An 18,927-nucleotide genomic window follows, 5' to 3' on the forward strand; every position below is an offset into this window, starting at 1 on the left:
ACTAAGATGCAGACAGTAGTCCAGCAGTAAAATGAGTACTATCCAGTTGTTTACATTGAGTGTCACATGCATGCTTATCTCCCATGTGGCAAAAGGTCGTAAGTGTGCACTCAGTGCAAAGAGCTCCTAGCTCTAAGACGAAGCGTCTGATCTCATGAAGCTAGAGCAGAAGACTTGGCGAAGCTGAGACAGAGAGGTATATAGAAGAGACCTACTGTGACATAATAGAGAAGTCCCACATCTAGTCTGGTAGCCTCTGGAGAAGGAAGTCACCTAAAAGGAGTCAGGACCTGCCCTCTAGAGGATGTAATATCCTCTCGCACCTAGGATAAGTCTCCAGGAGATTCTGCATAGGAGGGAATGGTTAGGGCAGTTGTTACAATTATTAGCAGCGGAGAGAAAAAAAAAAAAGCAGATCGGAATCAGGAGTGTTTTCTTCAAAACTTTATTCTCTGTGAAGTGTAACAGACAACCAAATAAGCCATGTTCCATCCACGCAAGAGCTGTGTCAGGGGTAAAATACTACTACTAAAACAAAATCATGTTAGAAAGAATGAATAAATAACCATAAATACATAAATATCAAATATAAATACCAATAAAAAAACTGTGTATGTGCTATAAGTTAGACAATGATTAGTATAAGAAATTAAAAGTAAAAAAGGACACCTACTCGAGTGGTGCTCAAAAATCACCTCACCAACTTGGCCACAGCTAAAAATAAATAAATAAATACTAACGTATAATATATTGCAAACTTCAGTTATTTACCTGTAATGACTTATAAGAAAGGTCTCATACCAACTTACTCTGAAAGATGGCAGTCTCACACAGCATTCAAGCAATACTGATTCTGGCAGCAATATTGTTCCTGCTGTTAGCAGTGCTTTTATCCCCCCCCCCCCCCCTATATACTAAGTTACACTAGCAGCTGCCGTCTGGCAATGCCAATATAGCCCATTCAAAGTGAATGGGCTGTGTCGGCATTTGCGCACAGCAGCCACTAGAGAGCTCAGTAAACAGGGGAGTTAGTTAAAACATATAAATAATGTAACTGAACCACTAGAAAAGCTTAAAAGTAGCCAGATCCTCAATAAGTAAATGCCAAAATGTAGACGAATCATTCAAAGCACGCTAAATGCCCCACTTGATGGCATGAATAATAAAACGGCAATAAAAACTGCTTCAAAATCACTCAAAATTTGTGAACAACAAAAATATATAAAATCACTGTTACTTCCTCGTTCTGATGACATCAATGCATTCCACCATCATCATTATCGGGGAACATGTCAGAACAGTAAATGGTAAGTTGTGGAACTCAATAGAAGCCCCCCCCCAAAGACAATTAGAATGATAATGCTACCAATGAAAACAAGACAAGTAGTATTTCTTTGTCACAATACTGGTAGCATATTTATCTGGCTACTTTTAAGCTTTTGTAGTGGTTCAGATATATTATTTATATGTTTTAACTGATTGACCTTTGATCCATCGTAGGCAGTATATACAAGCATTGCTAAAAGCAGGAACAGTATTGCTGGAATGCTGTGTGAGACTGCCATCTTTTGGAGGAAGTTGGTAAGAGACCATGCAGATAAATGAGCTAGAAATTTGCAATATGTATATTAAGCTGGTGTTTATTTACTTATTTCTTTAGCTTTGGCCAAGTTGGTGAAGTGATTTTTGAGCACCAACCCACCCAGCTATTAAAGTCCACCTTTTATACTATCCCGCCTAACACCTTCTTCCCTCTTCCCGTACTTAATCTTTGTACATTACCAATTGTATCTGATATCCTGTAATGACTAAGTCATAACAAAACTCTGTAAGCCACATTGAGCCTGCAAATAGGTGGGAAAATGTGGGATACAAATGCAATAAATAAATAAAAATGTGTTCTTTTTTTTTAACCTTTATTACAAAATAAGTACCTGTATATAATATGTAAACTGCTTTGACTGTAACCAGGTATATCAAATCCCATCCCCTTCCCCTACACTAACCATTGTCTACCTAAGGGGGTCCTTTTACTAAACTGCAGTAGTATTTTTAGCTCACGGCAGAAATCAGCCAGCTGATTTCTACCATGAGCTAAAAATGCTACCGCGGCTTAGTAAAAGACCCCCTAAGTGTTTGATGAGTTTGTAATTCTTTTTATATTATCAATAATGAGTTTTTATGTACATGTTCTGGTATTTATATTTTTTCATTTTTACTAACATGATTTTGTTTTGTTATAACTTATTAGTATTATTTAGCCACTGATGCAGCCCTTGCATGGGCGGAACATGGCCAGTGTTGGGCCTGTCTGGTTGTATTTTACACTTCACAGAGAATAAAGGTTTGAAGAAAACATTCCTGATTCTGATATGATATTTTCACCACCGAACTGGATTTTGTGGATCTTCTGCCCTGTTTTTCCCTCGGACACAATTATTAGGTATGTAGATAGCCGGGTGCTCATTGACATGAGGATCACTGGGTCACTTGTCTGCCTGGCGTGGAGGTGCAGACCTCACACACATCATCTAGATAAGATTTTAGACAGTGCAGGGGAGGAGCTGGTTGTCAATTTTCAAGTTTAGTTTTTTTCTACCCTGCCTTATAGGAATACCACCTACACTGCTTACAATCTACTAAAAGAATAGAATAGAAATAGTAACTCACATAAGACAGAGAGTGATGGAAGGGTGGGGCAGAACTACAATAAAAACAGCAAAGATAGGAGGTGCACAGGAAAGGTAAGCACCAGTGTCTTTCATGGATTCCTCAATAGGCCCTATAAAGTATATTGGAAGGTAAGCAGAAAGCGTCATTAAAAAGGAATGTTTTTAAGTCAACTTTGAATTGAGTAAGGGGGTTTTGCAATCAAATTGCGGGGACAGTAAATTCCATAATTGTGGTCCTTGTACTGAAAATATAGAGTTTCTGGTAAGCTCACTGATTATCTCTCTGTAGTTGGGCATGGTCGGTCAGTTTTAATTGAGACCTAAGAATGTCTTGCTATACTTGAGCACTAACAATAAGTACATAAGTATTGCCACACTGGGACAGACCTAAGGTCCATCAAGCCCAGCATCCTGTTTCCAACAGTGGCCAATCCAGGTCATAAATGCCTGGAAAATCCCAAAAACATTCAATACATTTTATGCTGCTTATCCCAGAAATAAGCAATGGCTTTTCCCCAAGTCAATTTAATCATGGTCAATGGATTTTTCCTTTAGAAAGCTATCCAGACCTTTTTTAAACCCCACTAAGCTAATTGCCTTTACCACATTCTCTGGCAACAAATTCCAGAGTTTAATTACACATTGAGTGAAGAAACATTTTCTCTGATTCGTATTAAATTTACTACTTTGTAGCTTCATCGCATGCCCCCTAGTTCTAGTATTTTTGGAAAGAGTAAACAAACGATTACTCTACCCGTTACACTCCACTCATTATTTTATAGACCTCCATCATATCTCTCCTCAGCCATCCTTTCTCCAAGCTGAAGAGCACTAGACGCTTCAGCCTGTCCTTATAGGAAAGTCGTCCCATCCCCTTTATCATTTTTGTCGCCCTTCTCTATACCTTTTCTAATTCCACTATACCGTTTTTGAGATGTGTCGACCAGAATTGAACCAGATATTCGAGGTGTGGTCAAACCATAGAGCGATACAAAGGCATTATAACGTACTCACTTTTATTTTCCATTCCTTTCCTAATACCTAACATTCTATTTGCATTCTTAGCCACTGCAGCACACTGAGCAGAGGGTTTCAATGTATCATCAAAGACGACGCCGAGATCCCTTTCTTGGACCGTGACTCCTAACGTGGAACCTTGGATTACGTAGCTATAGTTTGGGTTCCTCTATCCCACACGCATCACTTTGCACTTGCTCACATTAAACGTCATCTGCTATTTAGACGGCCAGTCTCCCAGTCTCGTATGGTCCTCTCGAAATTTTTTACAATCCTCTTGCGATTTAACAACTTTGAATAACTTTGTGTCGTCAGCAAATTTAATTACCTCACTAGTTACTCCCATCTCTAGATCATTTATAAATATGTTAAAAAACAGTGGTCCCAGTACAGACCCCTGGGGAACCCCACTGTCTACCCTTCTCTATTGAGAATACTGACTATTTAACCCTACTCTCTGATTTCTATCCTTTAGCCAGTTTTTAATCCACAATAGGACACTATTTTAGTTAATAACCAGAGTGAAGCTATTAAAGAAGTCCACTTGTGATGGGACTCCCTTCTTTCCAAAAGGTATGATTTCTGCCTTTACAGTCCTCCTAGGCCAGCGTGACAAACAGAAGCCAGGTCTGGGGGCCTTGATAATTTCCACTACAGTGCTTTTTGGTCAGTTCTCATCCCACATCATTTAGACTAGATGGAATTTTATAGCATACTAATTATTTTGTTCTCTAACTGGACTCTTTTCTATTAAGAACATAAGTGCTGCCCTACTGGGAGAGACTGAAGGTCCGTCAAACCCAGTGTCTTGTTTCCAACAGTGGCCAATCCAGGTCACAAGTATCTGACAAAATACAAAAGAATAAAAAAAGATTTTTATGCTGCTTATCCTAGAAACAAGCAGTGGATTATCCCAAGTACATCTTAATAATGGCTTATGGACTTTTGTTTGGTCCTTCTGAGTTCTTGTCCATAACTAGGCAAAAAAGGACAGCAGCAAGTGTCAAACAGAAAGAGGGAATGGTTCAGTGAGTAAGCTAAGATCCAAAAGGCCTGACTTCATTCATTCTATCACTGATATTTTTGACCTTAGGTATGTCAATTTATTTCCCTGTATTCACTTAGGGGCCCCTTTTACAAAGGTGCATTAGGCTCTATGTGCATCCAGCAAGCGCCAAAATAAGACTACTGTCAGGTTATTGCACCCCCCCCCCCCCCCCCAGACAGTAATTTCAGATTTGCCGCATGCCCTTAATGCCTAGATGATTTATTTATTTCCTCCCATGCCCGGCATATCCGGCAGTAATAGGCAGTTGGTGTACACCAACCAGTCACCGTGAATGTAGCACGAGTCCTTACTGCTAGATCAATGGGTGACGTTAAGGGCCCGTGCCTGTTTTTTTTTTTTTTTTTGCTTTTTATACTTTAATTATTTATTAGTTTCAAAAATTTTTAACAAATAATACATTTGAAACAGAAAAGGTACCTTCGTCAATTTTACAAAGAAATCTCATTCCAATATTAACTTTATGACTAAGTACACTCCAGTCCACAACATCTAATCCAAGATTTACTACTAAGAGGGATTACAACTAAATTAAATAAAAGGAAAAATAAGAACCGATCTATTGACGGTGTTCTTTTTCATTTAAGAGCTTTACCTCATAGAACTTCTGGCGGCTATGAATTCAGATAATTGAACATTCATAAAAAACATATTTAACCGATTGATGACAAATTATGCATTTACAAGGAAATCGTAACATAAAAGTAGCTCCCAGTTGAAGCACCCCTGGTTTTAACAGAAGAAATTGTTTACGCCTCTTTTGGGTATCTTTACATACATCCGGAAATATACGGACCTTGAGTCCTAGGAAATCTCTCTCTCTACTTTTAAAGAATTTTTTCATAATTAAAGTTTTATCCATGGCTAAAGCCAAAGTAACTAATAAAGTTGCGGAACTTATTAAGTCTGCTGTTGGTGTTTCTAAAATTGTGGAAACATCCAGTGATTGATCCATCTGTTGTTCAGGTTCTTCGAAATTTTTATTAGGTAAATAATATACTTGAGTCATTGGAGGTAAAATGTCATCTGTAAAACCCAGAATTTCTTTCAAATATCTATTTATCATTTCTCTAGGAGTAGTAGTAACTACCCTAGGGAAATTCAAAACCTCAGATTTTTAGATGTTTGAGCATTTTCCAGGTTTTCAATTTTTCTTCTCAAATTAGAAACATCTTTTACAATATTATTTTGCAAATCTCGTGATTTCTCTGAGTTTTCAGTCACTGAATTTATCTTAGCCAGCATTTCTTCTTTTTCCAATTCCAAACCCTCAGCCTTCTCTTCAATTTTCCTTACCCGGGATTCAAGACCTTGAATTTGAGGGCATATAGCTTTACCCAAATTAGTAATTAATACCCAAAGACTTTCCAGGGATATCTCTGCTGGTCTCTCTTCTAAAAAGGATAAAGTACCTTGCATTTGTAATCCTCCGGTTTGTAACTTCTTCACTTCTGAGTCCATAGCCTTCTCCTTCGTTCCTCCCGCAGTGAAAATTGTATTCTCCCGGTTCAATTGAGGGCTTTTATCTCCCTCAATTCCTTCTCTCTCCAGGCTGATTTCTCCAGCTCCCGCTAGCTCCGGAACGCCAATTCCTGGCTGTTTCGGGGTCGACGCCATCTCTGGAGAGGAAACACACTGGGGTTGCGGGGGAGGAGCCCGTTGATCGGGGCTGAGGGTAACCTCCAGCAGGGGCGGCGTCTGAAGCCCTCCATTCGTCGCAGACGCCGCCAATCTGCCTCCCACTGATCTCGTCGGCACCGTCGGTGTCCGCACGAACAAGTCCATAGGGCCAGTCTGCGAAGAGAGGGGTCGGTTCGGGGGAGCAGCTGCCGCCGCCTTCCCTCTTCGTTTAGGCATCACGAGAAGGTAGGAAAACGTGCGGACAGACGATCGGTTCAAGCGGCCATCTTGGATCCTGAACCATGGTTTCGGCCCATGCCTGTTTAAGGCGCGCACTGGTTTCAGTTTTATCGTAAGCCCTTTTCCTGTCCCATTAAAAAAAAGCCCTTTTTTGCAGACACAGTAAAAACTGGCCCAGCGTACCCCCAAAACATGTGCCTACACTACTGCAAGTCACTTTTTACCGTAACTTAGTAAAAGGACCCCTTAGAACGTAAGTCAGGAGCCATTATGTATCACTGTAATTTGATAAATGACATAAAAAGGGACAATAAATATTAAAATATATAAAACAATATTCAATGAATAAACAAGAACAGCAGAAACTGCTGTGCACTTTGGAAAAGGCTGTTAAATAACGAATAAAGTCAAAATATTAAAAAAAAAAAAAGAACAGGACAGGACACTGCTAGAAGATGAGAGGAAGAGGACATTTAGAGGTGAAGTAGGTACTTATTGCAAGCCTATTTTATATAAAGGCACATAAGCACCTATGTATCTTTATCAAATATTAGAGGCAAAATAGCAGAAATTGCACCTAGAACAGAAGCAGTGGACATCCTAGAAACAGGCCTAAAAGTGCAAGTGTGCACAAGGATTTTAGAAACAACATTTGTAACACACAACTCTGTCCATAAACATACCTATACGCATGTTGCATAAAACTACATGCCTTTTTGGCACCACAGGCGTAAACCCTGGGATAATTTTATAAGAGGCCTTTACACTTGAAAAATCCTTTATAGATTTATCCTCATAAAATTGAAAGTTTTTTTCCTATGAGCTTTATGGAGCTTTCTAAGCAAACTATACTTTTGGTTTTTTTTACAGGGAAAATGATAAAAAGCAGTCCATTATTCTCTCTTACCATCCTTGAAGTAGGCTGTAATGCAGGCCTCTACAGTCTCTGCCATATGGTGGACTGATGCCAGGCTCTGACACGCTGCTGTCAAAAGTGGCATCACTAGCAGTCCATGTATTCTACTATCAATCCACTTTTGCAGGCTACCACGCAGCGATTCCGCAGTCGTCACACTGGCATTATTCATCATCATCAACACTTCCATAAACAGACCACTGAGGGCCAAGTGCCGTTTCAGAATATCCGCATCTAATGAAAACACAGATAAAAGCAGCATTTCATTCTAGCATCACTATTAATGGATATTTTGCATGCATTCTAACTGTGTCAATATTAGCCCTACGATATTTACTTTAGTTTAAAATTATACATTATGGAATCAGATGCACTGGGAGCAAGAGTCACTCAATATGAGTATCTGGAGAACAAAGTATCAAACAAAAACCCTCTCAACTGTTGTAAAAGAAGATTTCAGAATAAAAGACAGAGTATAATTTAATGGCCTGAAAAAGGAGACACTATTATAGACTTTTTATTAATGTTATTCACTCCCGCAAAACACATACCTACAAATATTGGTATACTCAAACATGCGAGGTTCTCATTTCCCCCTGCCTGAAACAGAAACAAATCCATACCCAAGCACTGCCATTATTTCCTATGGGAGTGATTTTTACATATTCACATACAAAGAATAATTAAGTTTGACAAAGTCCATTCTGAAGGATGCATCAGGAAATTAAAAATTTGTGTGATAAGAGATATTTTTACTGTGAATTCGCTACTGGTCAAAAAATAGAAAACAGATTAGGACAAAATGGTCAGTTTTCCCAATGAAGAAGGATAAAACTTTAATACGTTGTTTTTTAACACTCTTTAAATAACGTCACAGCTAAACTATACAAAAGTGTAATAAAATAAATTGCATGCAATAAATGAAAAAAATTAAATCAACAAATATATAGATAAAAACTGCAAGCAAATTAGAAGTAAACAAAAATAACTCAATATATATACAACATAATATACTGGCTGCATCAAGCCCAGCATCCTGTTTCCAATAATGGCCAATCCACCATCTCAAGAACCTGGCAGGTAAATATTTTTTCACTCGATGCATTAAGCTCTAGAATTTATTGCCAGAGGATGTGGTACAATTAGTTTGCATAGCTGAGATTCAAATAGGTTTGTACAAACTCCTGGTGGAAAAATCCATGAACCGCTATTGAGGTAGACTTCAGAAAGCAACTGCTTATACCCCGGGGATAACCATCTAAATCTTGCTATTCTGGAGAATCCTTCCAGGTACTTGTGACCTGGATTGACCACTTCTGGAAACAGGACACTGGGCTTGACAGACCTTTCGTCTGACCCAGTATGACAAACTTTATGTACATAAGTACATAAGTAGTGCCATACTGGGAAAGACCAAAGGTCCATCTAGCCCAGCATCCTGTCAATGACAGGAAGAGGGGGATGGGATGATAGGAAACAATGGGGAAGGATAGCATGAAAAGGAGATAGGGATGGTAAAGTAGGAAGGAGAGAGAAGGGGAAGGTAAAAGGAAGGCAAGATGAAAGGGGGGGTGGAAGATGTGAGTTTAGGAAAAGAGGAAAGAGGTAGAGGAGAGATGAGAGGAGTAGAAAAGGAGAAAGGAGGGAGGAGAAGTGATAAAGATGGAAGGAGAGTGGTGAAGAGAGAAACCAAAGAAGAAAAGGGATGAAGGATATGTAATAGGAGAAGAACAGTAGTATGTGAGAGTTAGGGAAGGCTGAATGCTGAGAAAGAATTGATTTAAGTCTAAAGAGAACAAGGACTAGTAAGTGTGAGAAAAGAACATGAAAATAAAGGTATGGGGAGAAATCGAATAACCACTGGATTCTTTGAACGTAAAAAAACATCTACACTAAATTGCGGTCTATTATGAAAGACCTGGACAGAATGTAGATGACTGATCCCGAAGGAGAGTGTTCAATGCTTGAAACACAATCATGTCAGTGCTAATGTAGGGAAAACTGAACTTTCTCTAAGTAAACCGAGAAGTCAGAATATTGCTCTACTAAGCAGATAAGCAGATTTTTCTATTTTTTGTATGATTCAGTGAAGACGTTTTTTATGTTCAAAGAATCCAGTGGTTATTCAATTCGGATCTATGATAATAACTTATCCTCTATTTCAGTGACCAATGAGCATTTCTTGATATGACAGTCCATTGAAGCTACAACCCTGGTTATCCAGGTGGTTTTCGACGAATATATTTTGTAAAGCCAACACACGCACCTATGTGCCTTTATAAAATATGCTCCCAGTACTATCCTTGGTAGTTCAGAAATGGTCTCGCAGAAATTTACAATTGCTCTGAGGTAGGTGTAAATATGTGTGTGTACTCCATCCCTCTTATTCTATAATCTTAGTGCCTAAATGTATGTGCCATTTACACACTAAGATTATAGAATAGCAACAATTAAGTGTGTGAATGTAACATTCACACGTGAAAGAGCTATTACATAAGCTTAGTGTGCAACACCTGTAGTTCATATTTGCAAGGGGGGGTATACCCCCACTTATGCACGTAACTTATACTATAAGTTATGCACTTAAATGCAAAACGTATGCACCGGCATTTACACCTGCCATTGACCAGTTGTAGATGCTCGAACCTAAATGTTAGCACACAAATGCCAACTTACAATCTATTCTCTAATGGCATCTGTCAGCCCAGATGCTGTTATAGCGCACTTACAGCCCAGCATTTTGCTACCTATTTTTGGCAATCTATACTAAATTGACCTCTATATGTAGATGTATATTTTATACGCTACATGAACATTCTGTAATTTCACCCCTGCTCTGCCCAAATTATGCCCCTGGGGATGCTTACACAACTATTCAATAAAAGCACGGGCTTTGTGTGCTTAATTTTTACACGTTTACCTTTGTACAATTTTTTAATAGTTATTTTCTGCACGTAAAACCTACTTTATATGCAGAAAATGCTAAATGCTAAATAGTAGTAGTATCCACCCTTAAAACAGTTTCTGGTGGAAAAGTCTATAATCTGCTGTTAAGAAAGACATTAGAACATAAGTGTTGCCATACTGGGACACACCAAAGGTCCATCAAGCCCGGTATCCTGTTTACAAAAGTGGCCAATCCAGCTGACAAGTAACTGGCAAAATCTCAAAACAATACAACAGATTTTATGTTGCTTATCCTAAAAATAAGAAGTGGATTTTCCCAAGTCCATCTTAATAATGGCTTATGGACTTTTCTTTAACAAAATTATCCAAACCTTTTTTAAACCCTACTAAGCCAACTACTTTTACCACATTATCTGGCAACAAATTCTAGAGTTTAATTACATGCTGAATGAATAAATATTTTCTCTGGTTTGTTTTAAATTTACTACTTAGTAGCTTCATTGAAGGCCCTCAATCCTTGTATTTTTGGAAAAAGTAAACAAGCAAGTCACATCTAACAGTTCCATTCCACTCACTATTTTATAGACCTGTATCATATCTTCCCCCAGCTTTGTCTTCTCCAAGTTGAAGTGCCCTAAGCCACTTTAACATTTCCTTACAGGGAAGTCGTCTCATTCACTATCAATTTCGTCGCCATTTCGGTAACTTCTTTAATTCCGCTATATCTTTTTTGAGATGCAGTGACCAGAATTGAACACAGTATTTGAGGTGTGGTTGCACCATGATGCTGATTCAAAGGCATTACAACATTCTCATTTAACGTTCACTTCCTGATAATTCCTAACCTTTGCTCTCTAAGACGCTGCTGCACACTGAGCAGAGGGTTTCGTTGACACCTAGATTCTTTTTCTGAGCAGTGAGTCCTAATGTGGAACCTTACATCACGTAGCTATAGTTCAGGTTCCTTTTTCACACATGCATCACTTTGCATTTGCTCACATTAAATGTCATCTGCCATTTGGATGTCCAGACTCCCAGTCTTCTAAGGTCCACTTGTAATTTTTCACAATCCTCTTCTGATTTAACTACTTTGAATAACTTTGGGTCATCAGTCAATTTAATTATCTCAGTAGTTATTCCCATCTCGATCATTTATACATATGTTAAAAAGCAGCGGTCCCAGCAAAGACCCCTGGGGAGCCCCATTATCTACTCCTCTCCATTAAGAATACTGATCATTTAACCATACCCTCTGTTTTCTATCTTTTAACCAGTTTTTAATCCACAATAGGACACTACCTCCAATCCCATTAATTTCTAATTTCCTCAGGAGTCTTTCATGAGGTACTTTTGTCAAATGCCTTTTGTAAATCCAGATAATATCAATCGGCTCATCTTCATCCACATGTTTATTCACCCCTTCAAAGAAACATAGTAGATTGGTGAGGCAAGATTTCCCTTCACCAAATCCATGTTGGCTTTGTCTCATTAATCCATGGTTATGTATACGCTCTGTAATTTTATTCTTTATAAATGTCTCTACCATTTTGCCCAGCTCTGACACCAGGCTCACCGCCTATAATTTCCCATATCACGTCTGGAATCCTTTTTAAAAACTGGTGTTACATTGGCCACTCTCCAATCTTCCAGTACCACGCTTGATTTTAAAGATAAATTACAAATGGCTAACAATAGCTCTGCAAGTTCATTTTTCAATTCTATCAGTACTCAGGGATGTACATCATCTGGTCCAGGCAATTTACTAAGCCACTACTTATACCATCCGGTCCAGGCAATTTGCTAAGTCACTATTTATCCTTGGGATTGGTAGCATGGAATCTTGCTACTCTTTGGAATTCTGCCAGGTACTTGTGACCTGGGTTGGCCACTGTTAAAAGCAGGATACTAGGCTAAATGGACTATCCGCCTGACCCAGTATGGCTATTCTTATGTATTTAGTACTCTCAAAAATATCACTGTATATTAGTTAAATAGGAAGCTGACAGACTCAGATGCAGAAGTTTTAAAATTATAAACAATATTCAACCCACCTGGGGGGTTAAAGACAGCAATATCATCCAACAGCTTTGATAGTTCCACCTCCAGCACTGCAAAGGTGATCTTACCATTCTGCTCCAATGCAGTTAGAAACTGAACTACCTGGTGAATGTACAGCTGACATTTGGGCGTTATATCCTATTAGTAAACATAAAGAAAAATGATATGTAATACAAATGATAAAGACAGGAATGAGAAAATAGTACCTGGATTATACTTACAGGTTTTAAAAGTATTTATCCACATGAACAGCAATTCTATAAAAGTACTGGCTCAGATTATGCGTGTATTTCATTAGAATAATGGCATAAATTCCACCTAAGTGTTATTCTGTAAATGTGTGTACATTATACAGTGCCTATTTTACAGATATGCATATACATAGGCGGGAGGGCTAACACATATTTACAGAATCCTGTAAGGTATGCATATATCAACAGATTATGGCTGGCAAAGTGTGTTTCTAATTTACAGGAGGAGTGGCCTAGTGGTTAGAGTGGTGGACTTTGGTCCTGGGGAACTGAGTTCGATTCCTACTGCAGGCACAGGCAGCTCCTCGTGACTCTGGGCAAGTCACTTAACCCTCCATTGCCCCAGGTACAAATAAGTACCTGTGGCAGCATATCAAGTCCCAGTTCCCTTTCCCTATTTCAGATTCTACATGGAATGTTGCTACTATTTGAGATTCTACATGGAATGTTAATGTTGCTATTCCACTAGCAACATTCCATGTAGAAGCCTGCGCGGCTACAAGGGCAGGCTTCTACATGGAATGTTGCAAGTGGAGGAGTGGCCTAGTGGTTAGGGTGGTGGACTTTGGTCCTGAGGAACTGAGTTCGATTCCCACTTCAGGCACAGGCAGCTCCTTGTGACTCTGGGCAAGTCACTTAACCCTCCATTGCCCCAGGTACAAATAAGTACCTGTATATACTATGTAAACCCCACAGAAAGGCAGCATATCAAGTCCCAGTTCCCTTTCCCTATTTCAGATTCTACATGGAATGTTGCTGCTATTGGAGATTCTAGATGGAATGTTGCTACTATTTGAGATTTTACATGGAATGTTAATGTTGCTATTCCACTAGCAACATTCCATGTAGAAGCCTGCCCTTGCAGCCGCGCAGGCTTCTGTTTCTGTGAGTCTGACGTCCTGCACGTACGTGCAGGACGTCAGACTCACAGAAACAGAAGCCTGCGCGGCTGCAAGGGCAGGCTTCTACATGGAATGCTCCTAGCGGAGGAGTGGCCTAGTGGTTAGTGTGGTGGACTTTGGTCCTGGGGAACTGAGTTTGATTCCCACTGCAGGCACAGGCAGCTCCTTGTGACTCTGGGCAAGTCACTTAACCCTCCATTGCCCCAGGTACAAAATAAGTACCTAAGCTGCATTGAGCCTGCCATGAGTGGGAAAGCGCGGGGTACAAAAAAAATTACCTACCTTACCTATATTTTCATGGTTACATCAGTATTCTATAAAGAAGGCACCTGTGCTCCTTTATAGAATAGGCTCCTACCAGGCACACAGTTACAGAATCATCCCCACAGTGGCAGCCACTATGCAGATTAGTGCCCTACTGATCACTACTCAGTGTCACTATCCAGAAAGTGCCATTGAATATTGTTACAGACTGCCTCCACACTACTGTTACAATTCTATAAAGGTTAGGTGACAAAAGCATGTCCAAAATCAGCATTTGGCCACCCAAAAGTTGGGAATGCGCTAAGTGCTAGTCTATAAAGGTCAAACAGGCACATGTATGTGCTTGTTGTGTCCATGTATGCAGCCCAAAAAGGGTGTGTTTGGGGTAAAGAATAGGCATGTGTTAGGCCCGTACCCACATATAGGTGACACCTGCAGCCGTAAGGGCTATTGTTGTGCTGTACAGTTTATTTATTTATTATATTTGTATCCCGCACTTTCCCACTAAAAGCAGGCTCAATGCGGCTTACATAGTAATAGGTAACACAGAATTTTGTTATGTAAAGTAGGAAATTAAGTATAACATAATAGAAGGATGGATGGGTAGTAAATGGATGGATAGGTAGGTAGAGACAGGTGATAGAGAGAGGAAGGTAAGGTGGGAGATAGAGTCTGGGTCAATGTCGTTTTCTCTTCAGTATATGTAAGGTAGATGGGTTCGAGAGATTAATCTGGGTCTTTTGGGTAGGCTTGTTTGAATAGATGGGTTTTTAGTGCTTTTCTAAATGGTAGGTGGTCAGTTGGGTACAGTAGGTTATTGGTGGTTTTTGGATGGCTTCTCATACAACATAAGGGGGTAACGGTGAGTTGTGTACCTGTGACCTTTTTATGTGAAGTCCACTGCAGTGCCCCCTAAGGTGCCCCACTGCTCTGCTGGGATGTCTATGTGGCCAGTCTACTAGAAATGCTAGTCCCCCATACATCCCAATGTCTTATTTTTGTGCACTTTCCCCTTGGACTTTTTTTTTTTTTTTCAAAAATGGTCAGAAAAGAAACGCACTGAACACAAAACATCTACAAAATGTCTAGGAAATGGCTATTTTCTAAACAAAAAGAGACTTTTTCAGGTTTGAAAATCAGTATGTTCGCCACTTGATTTTTGGATGTTTTCAGCAAAACGTCCAAAATCGGATTTAGACGTCATATCGAAAATGCCCTTCTTTATAGAGCAATGAAAATTCACTCCCTCCACCACGTGGACATATCAAGGTGACCAACTAGGGCAAAATTAGCATAAATTATGGACTAGGCACAGAGAAAATAATCTTGAATGGCTCTAGGTTATAACTAGCATACTTACAGCACACATGTTGCTATCTGAAGAAACACCAAACCCGGCAGAAGCCTTTAAAAGTTTCATTATCAGATCAGATGATAACTCCTTTGCTAAAACAACAGATGGTGGATAGTGATTGCTAAAATATGCCATGACACTCCGATAAGACATGATGTCCACAAGCTGCCAGGTCAGGGAGCTGGCTTGTCCAAGAAGGTTTATTAGAGGTGATTCCTATGGATAAAAATATCAAATGTATAATACTTTAAAAATAATTTACATTTTCTTTTCAATTTGAGAAGTGCAGGTTGAAATGCAATATTTTTCAGCAAGACCTCACGAATCCCCCAGATTCCTCTGCAATCACCATCAACCACCTCTAGACTGAGCAGTAATTTACAAGCCCTATGGTAATTATTTAAGAAGCATCCATATATTTAAATGGCAGCCATTAAACATCTGGAGAGGTCAAGAAATTTAAATGCTATTTCAAAACAGAGGCTATTAAGTTATATGGAAGCCCACTACATCTAAATGGGCCAAGAGGACATGGGGGGTACATGGAGAAGGAGTGGTCTGGGCAGGATGAAGATATAAATTTGCATTCCTTATTTCACATAGGGAATCCACGTCAGCAGTGGTAAACCAGGATGCTGGAATTTAGACATGCTCTGAGGCCTAAATACTTGCTGAAGAGGCAGTGCTAAATTCCAACATCACTGATCCCATGAAGACAATCCATTCCCTCCTCATCGCAGCCCTACCTCAATGGCAGCTCCCTCTCACCTGCCATCATCTTACACCCAAAAGACTGCAACAACCCCTCCCTCTGCCAGCCTTCAGCTAAATTAAACCCCTCTTCAGGAGGTACCCATGTGCAGGCCTGAACCCAACACATGGCAGCCTCCCCAGACACCTCCCCCCTCCTGATTCCCAAGGCTCTCAACATTATATGTTATGCAGTAAAACCCCCTACCCCCCACCCCGACCCAGTCCCAGGGCTTATGGAGATCCCTGGTGTCTAACAGGGTGAGAGTGATGCCCATTTATTCCTGTCTTGCAGTTACCAAATTACAAAATAGCCACCACGACCTCTAGTGGTAATATTGCAGTATTAGCACTAGAGGACTTGGCAGCCATTTTGGAACCCTGCGGCTATGAGGTCGGAGCAAGTGGGCATTGCTCTCGCTGTAGTAGACAGCAGGGCCCCCCCCCCCCCCCCAAGTAAGCCCCCCCCCCCCCAAGTAAGCCCTGGGACTGTATCAAGGAGGTAGGTGTTTTGGGGAGGTTGTCATGTGCCAGGCTCACATCCACATGTGAAGACCTCTCGCATCAAACTAAGGTGGGATGTGGGGGTGTGCACCGATGCTGGAATCAGGAAGCAATGATCTTAGAAAGCTGGTCCCCATGTCTATGTGAGAAGTACTTTTTTTCTCCTCACATCCAGCTTTGTAAAACTGCTGTTCCATCTGGATGTGGCGGGGCTGGGACATGCAGCCCTGTTCCTATTTTACAAGAGGCTTTACATTTATAGATCTTGAAAACTGTATGGGAATTCCACACACTGAACACTGGTATTCCCTGCTGCACGTCCCTTCTCAAATAGGACATATGTAAAATAGATTTACCTAGGTATATGAGCTATCTAACAACTGTGCTCGCAGTTTCTTGAGTTTGTGTAGCTGTCAGGATCAACTGTTCTGACCGCAGATCCTTTTTGCTTCCCCCCTCCCCAAATCTGCCTACTATATTTGCATACTCTCATCACACTTCCTTCAAAACCAAGACATTGCATGTGAACAAATTACATTTTTTTTTACCTCTTTGCAGAATCTAACTTATTACGACTAACTGGCATTAAAGCAAATCATCTAGTAAGACTGTATATTGACACAAAAACAAATCATTTCTGATGCTATCAGGCCTTTCAGTATAGTATTTAAGGAGATCAGACGAACTAGTATAAGAGTTGTATACCCAGCGATATCTGACTTTGAGGAATCCTCCAACACTTACTGGTTTACTTATAAGCTCTTCTTCTTTTGCAAGGAAAATCATCATGAAAAGCAGGCAGACAGTCATGTTACGTGTTTCCAGATAAGGTTTGGGGGTCCAAGCATCAAAGAGAACGCTAACCCAATTAACTTCACACAAGACAGAGCCCAAGAATAGGAAGCAGCTCTTTGGGCTGCCTCTCTCAATCTAGAAGACAAAGAAAAATATTTAGATACAAGGTTTTGAAATTTTTGTAATTTTGTTTTTGCATAAAATTAAAGTAGATATTATACTTGGAACTTTTCCTTTTTAAAAAGATATATTTGTGGACTAATGCAGAGATCAATGGCCAGATTGAGATTGCTTACAATCCTGGCAAAGATGTTGCAAAGTCAATCTGACAAAAGGTCTGCTAAATAATCCCCCCGTTTAGTTTATGGGCTGTGTCAGTATTAGTGCATGGCAGCAGCTAGCGCAGCTTATTAAACAGGGGGCGTAAGTTTGCTTGCAGCACATCGCCACTCCAAGATCTTGAATTTTCTTCAATTTTTGGAAGAGTAAAAAATTTACAGAAAAAAAACTCAAGCAAGCTTTTCCACCTGAGCTCTTGGTTTTTTTCTGCTGTTGGACCCATGGACAAGTTTCTGCTTCAGAATACTGGCTCTAAGAGAGGCTGGTAGAAGAGGGGGATTCCTGCCTGGAGCTATGCTGGGTCCTGGTGAAGGCAGATTTGGTGACTGATAGAGGAACTCCTGAAGCAGAGTTCAACGGAGTGCACTGCATCCACACAGGAGATAGGAGATGGAGAATCCTTACTTAAAGAATCTACACCATTCAGCGATGGGAGCTTGGCTCACCAAGAATTTAGTCCCAACATTTGCAACTGTACTCTTTCTGGCAAGAGCTCTATATGAATGGGAGAGAAGTTGTGGAGCAAAGGCAATAGAATAAGATATCAGAGGGCCTATCACCAACTCAGCCTAAGAAGTCTTTGATTTCCAGTGATACAGTTGAAAGATCTGGTGCCCCTTAATGAAGCAAGCAAGGAAATGGCTCCTTCCATGAAGTAACTATGGATTCTCTTTGGAAGGCAATAATATCTTTTTAGAAATATATCTCTAAGCAAATTGATGCAATTACCTTTGTTTGTAAAGAGCTACAAGACAGATGTGCTATTTTTAACAATAACATGCTTGCTGGCAATTTGGAAATATTAGAACAGCAAGATGGGGGATATTTCAGCAATAAATGCAACTCTAGTAAAGGAAAATAAACAGATGAAGAATGAAAATTCAGAAAACTCCCAAAGGAGGTATAATCTTCGTGTTCTGAATCTTCCTAAAAATGTTTGATAACACCTAGTGATATATTTAGAAAATACTTACTGTATTAGAAAATCTTAATTATAGTGAAGAAGTGTTAAGTGTTACTATCTATTTAGAGTTTATATATTATATTTCTCGGGAGGGATCATGTGATGCAGTGAGAGGGACAGGACGGGTTCTTTTCCTCTCTGGGGACTCCGTTCTCTCTAAGCACACAACCTACAGCACAAGAGGCCAAATAGACTTGGAAACATTCTGGCAACAGATATACAAAAATGAATGGACAGCACAAACGGACTCTATATACTACCTCTCAGAATGGAATAAAAGATGCAGAAGCATACTGGACGAAATAGCA

General features: G+C 39.9%; 1 protein-coding gene across 1 annotated transcript in view; it reads right to left on the bottom strand.

The window, feature by feature from the left end:
• The window catches only part of EPG5 (ectopic P-granules autophagy protein 5 homolog), a 231,820-nt gene that overhangs the window by 22,224 nt on the left and 190,669 nt on the right, over positions 1-18,927 (bottom strand). Inside the window, exons 37-40 of the mRNA XM_030192892.1 lie at positions 17,266-17,451; positions 15,274-15,483; positions 12,490-12,634; positions 7,523-7,765 (exon numbers count right to left, since the gene is read on the bottom strand). Of these exons, the coding sequence (XP_030048752.1) occupies positions 7,523-7,765; positions 12,490-12,634; positions 15,274-15,483; positions 17,266-17,451 (784 nt within the window). The remainder of the gene's footprint in view (positions 1-7,522; positions 7,766-12,489; positions 12,635-15,273; positions 15,484-17,265; positions 17,452-18,927) is intronic.

Source organism: Microcaecilia unicolor, chromosome 2 (assembly GCF_901765095.1).
Source record: "Microcaecilia unicolor chromosome 2, aMicUni1.1, whole genome shotgun sequence".
NCBI lineage: Eukaryota > Metazoa > Chordata > Amphibia > Gymnophiona > Siphonopidae > Microcaecilia > Microcaecilia unicolor.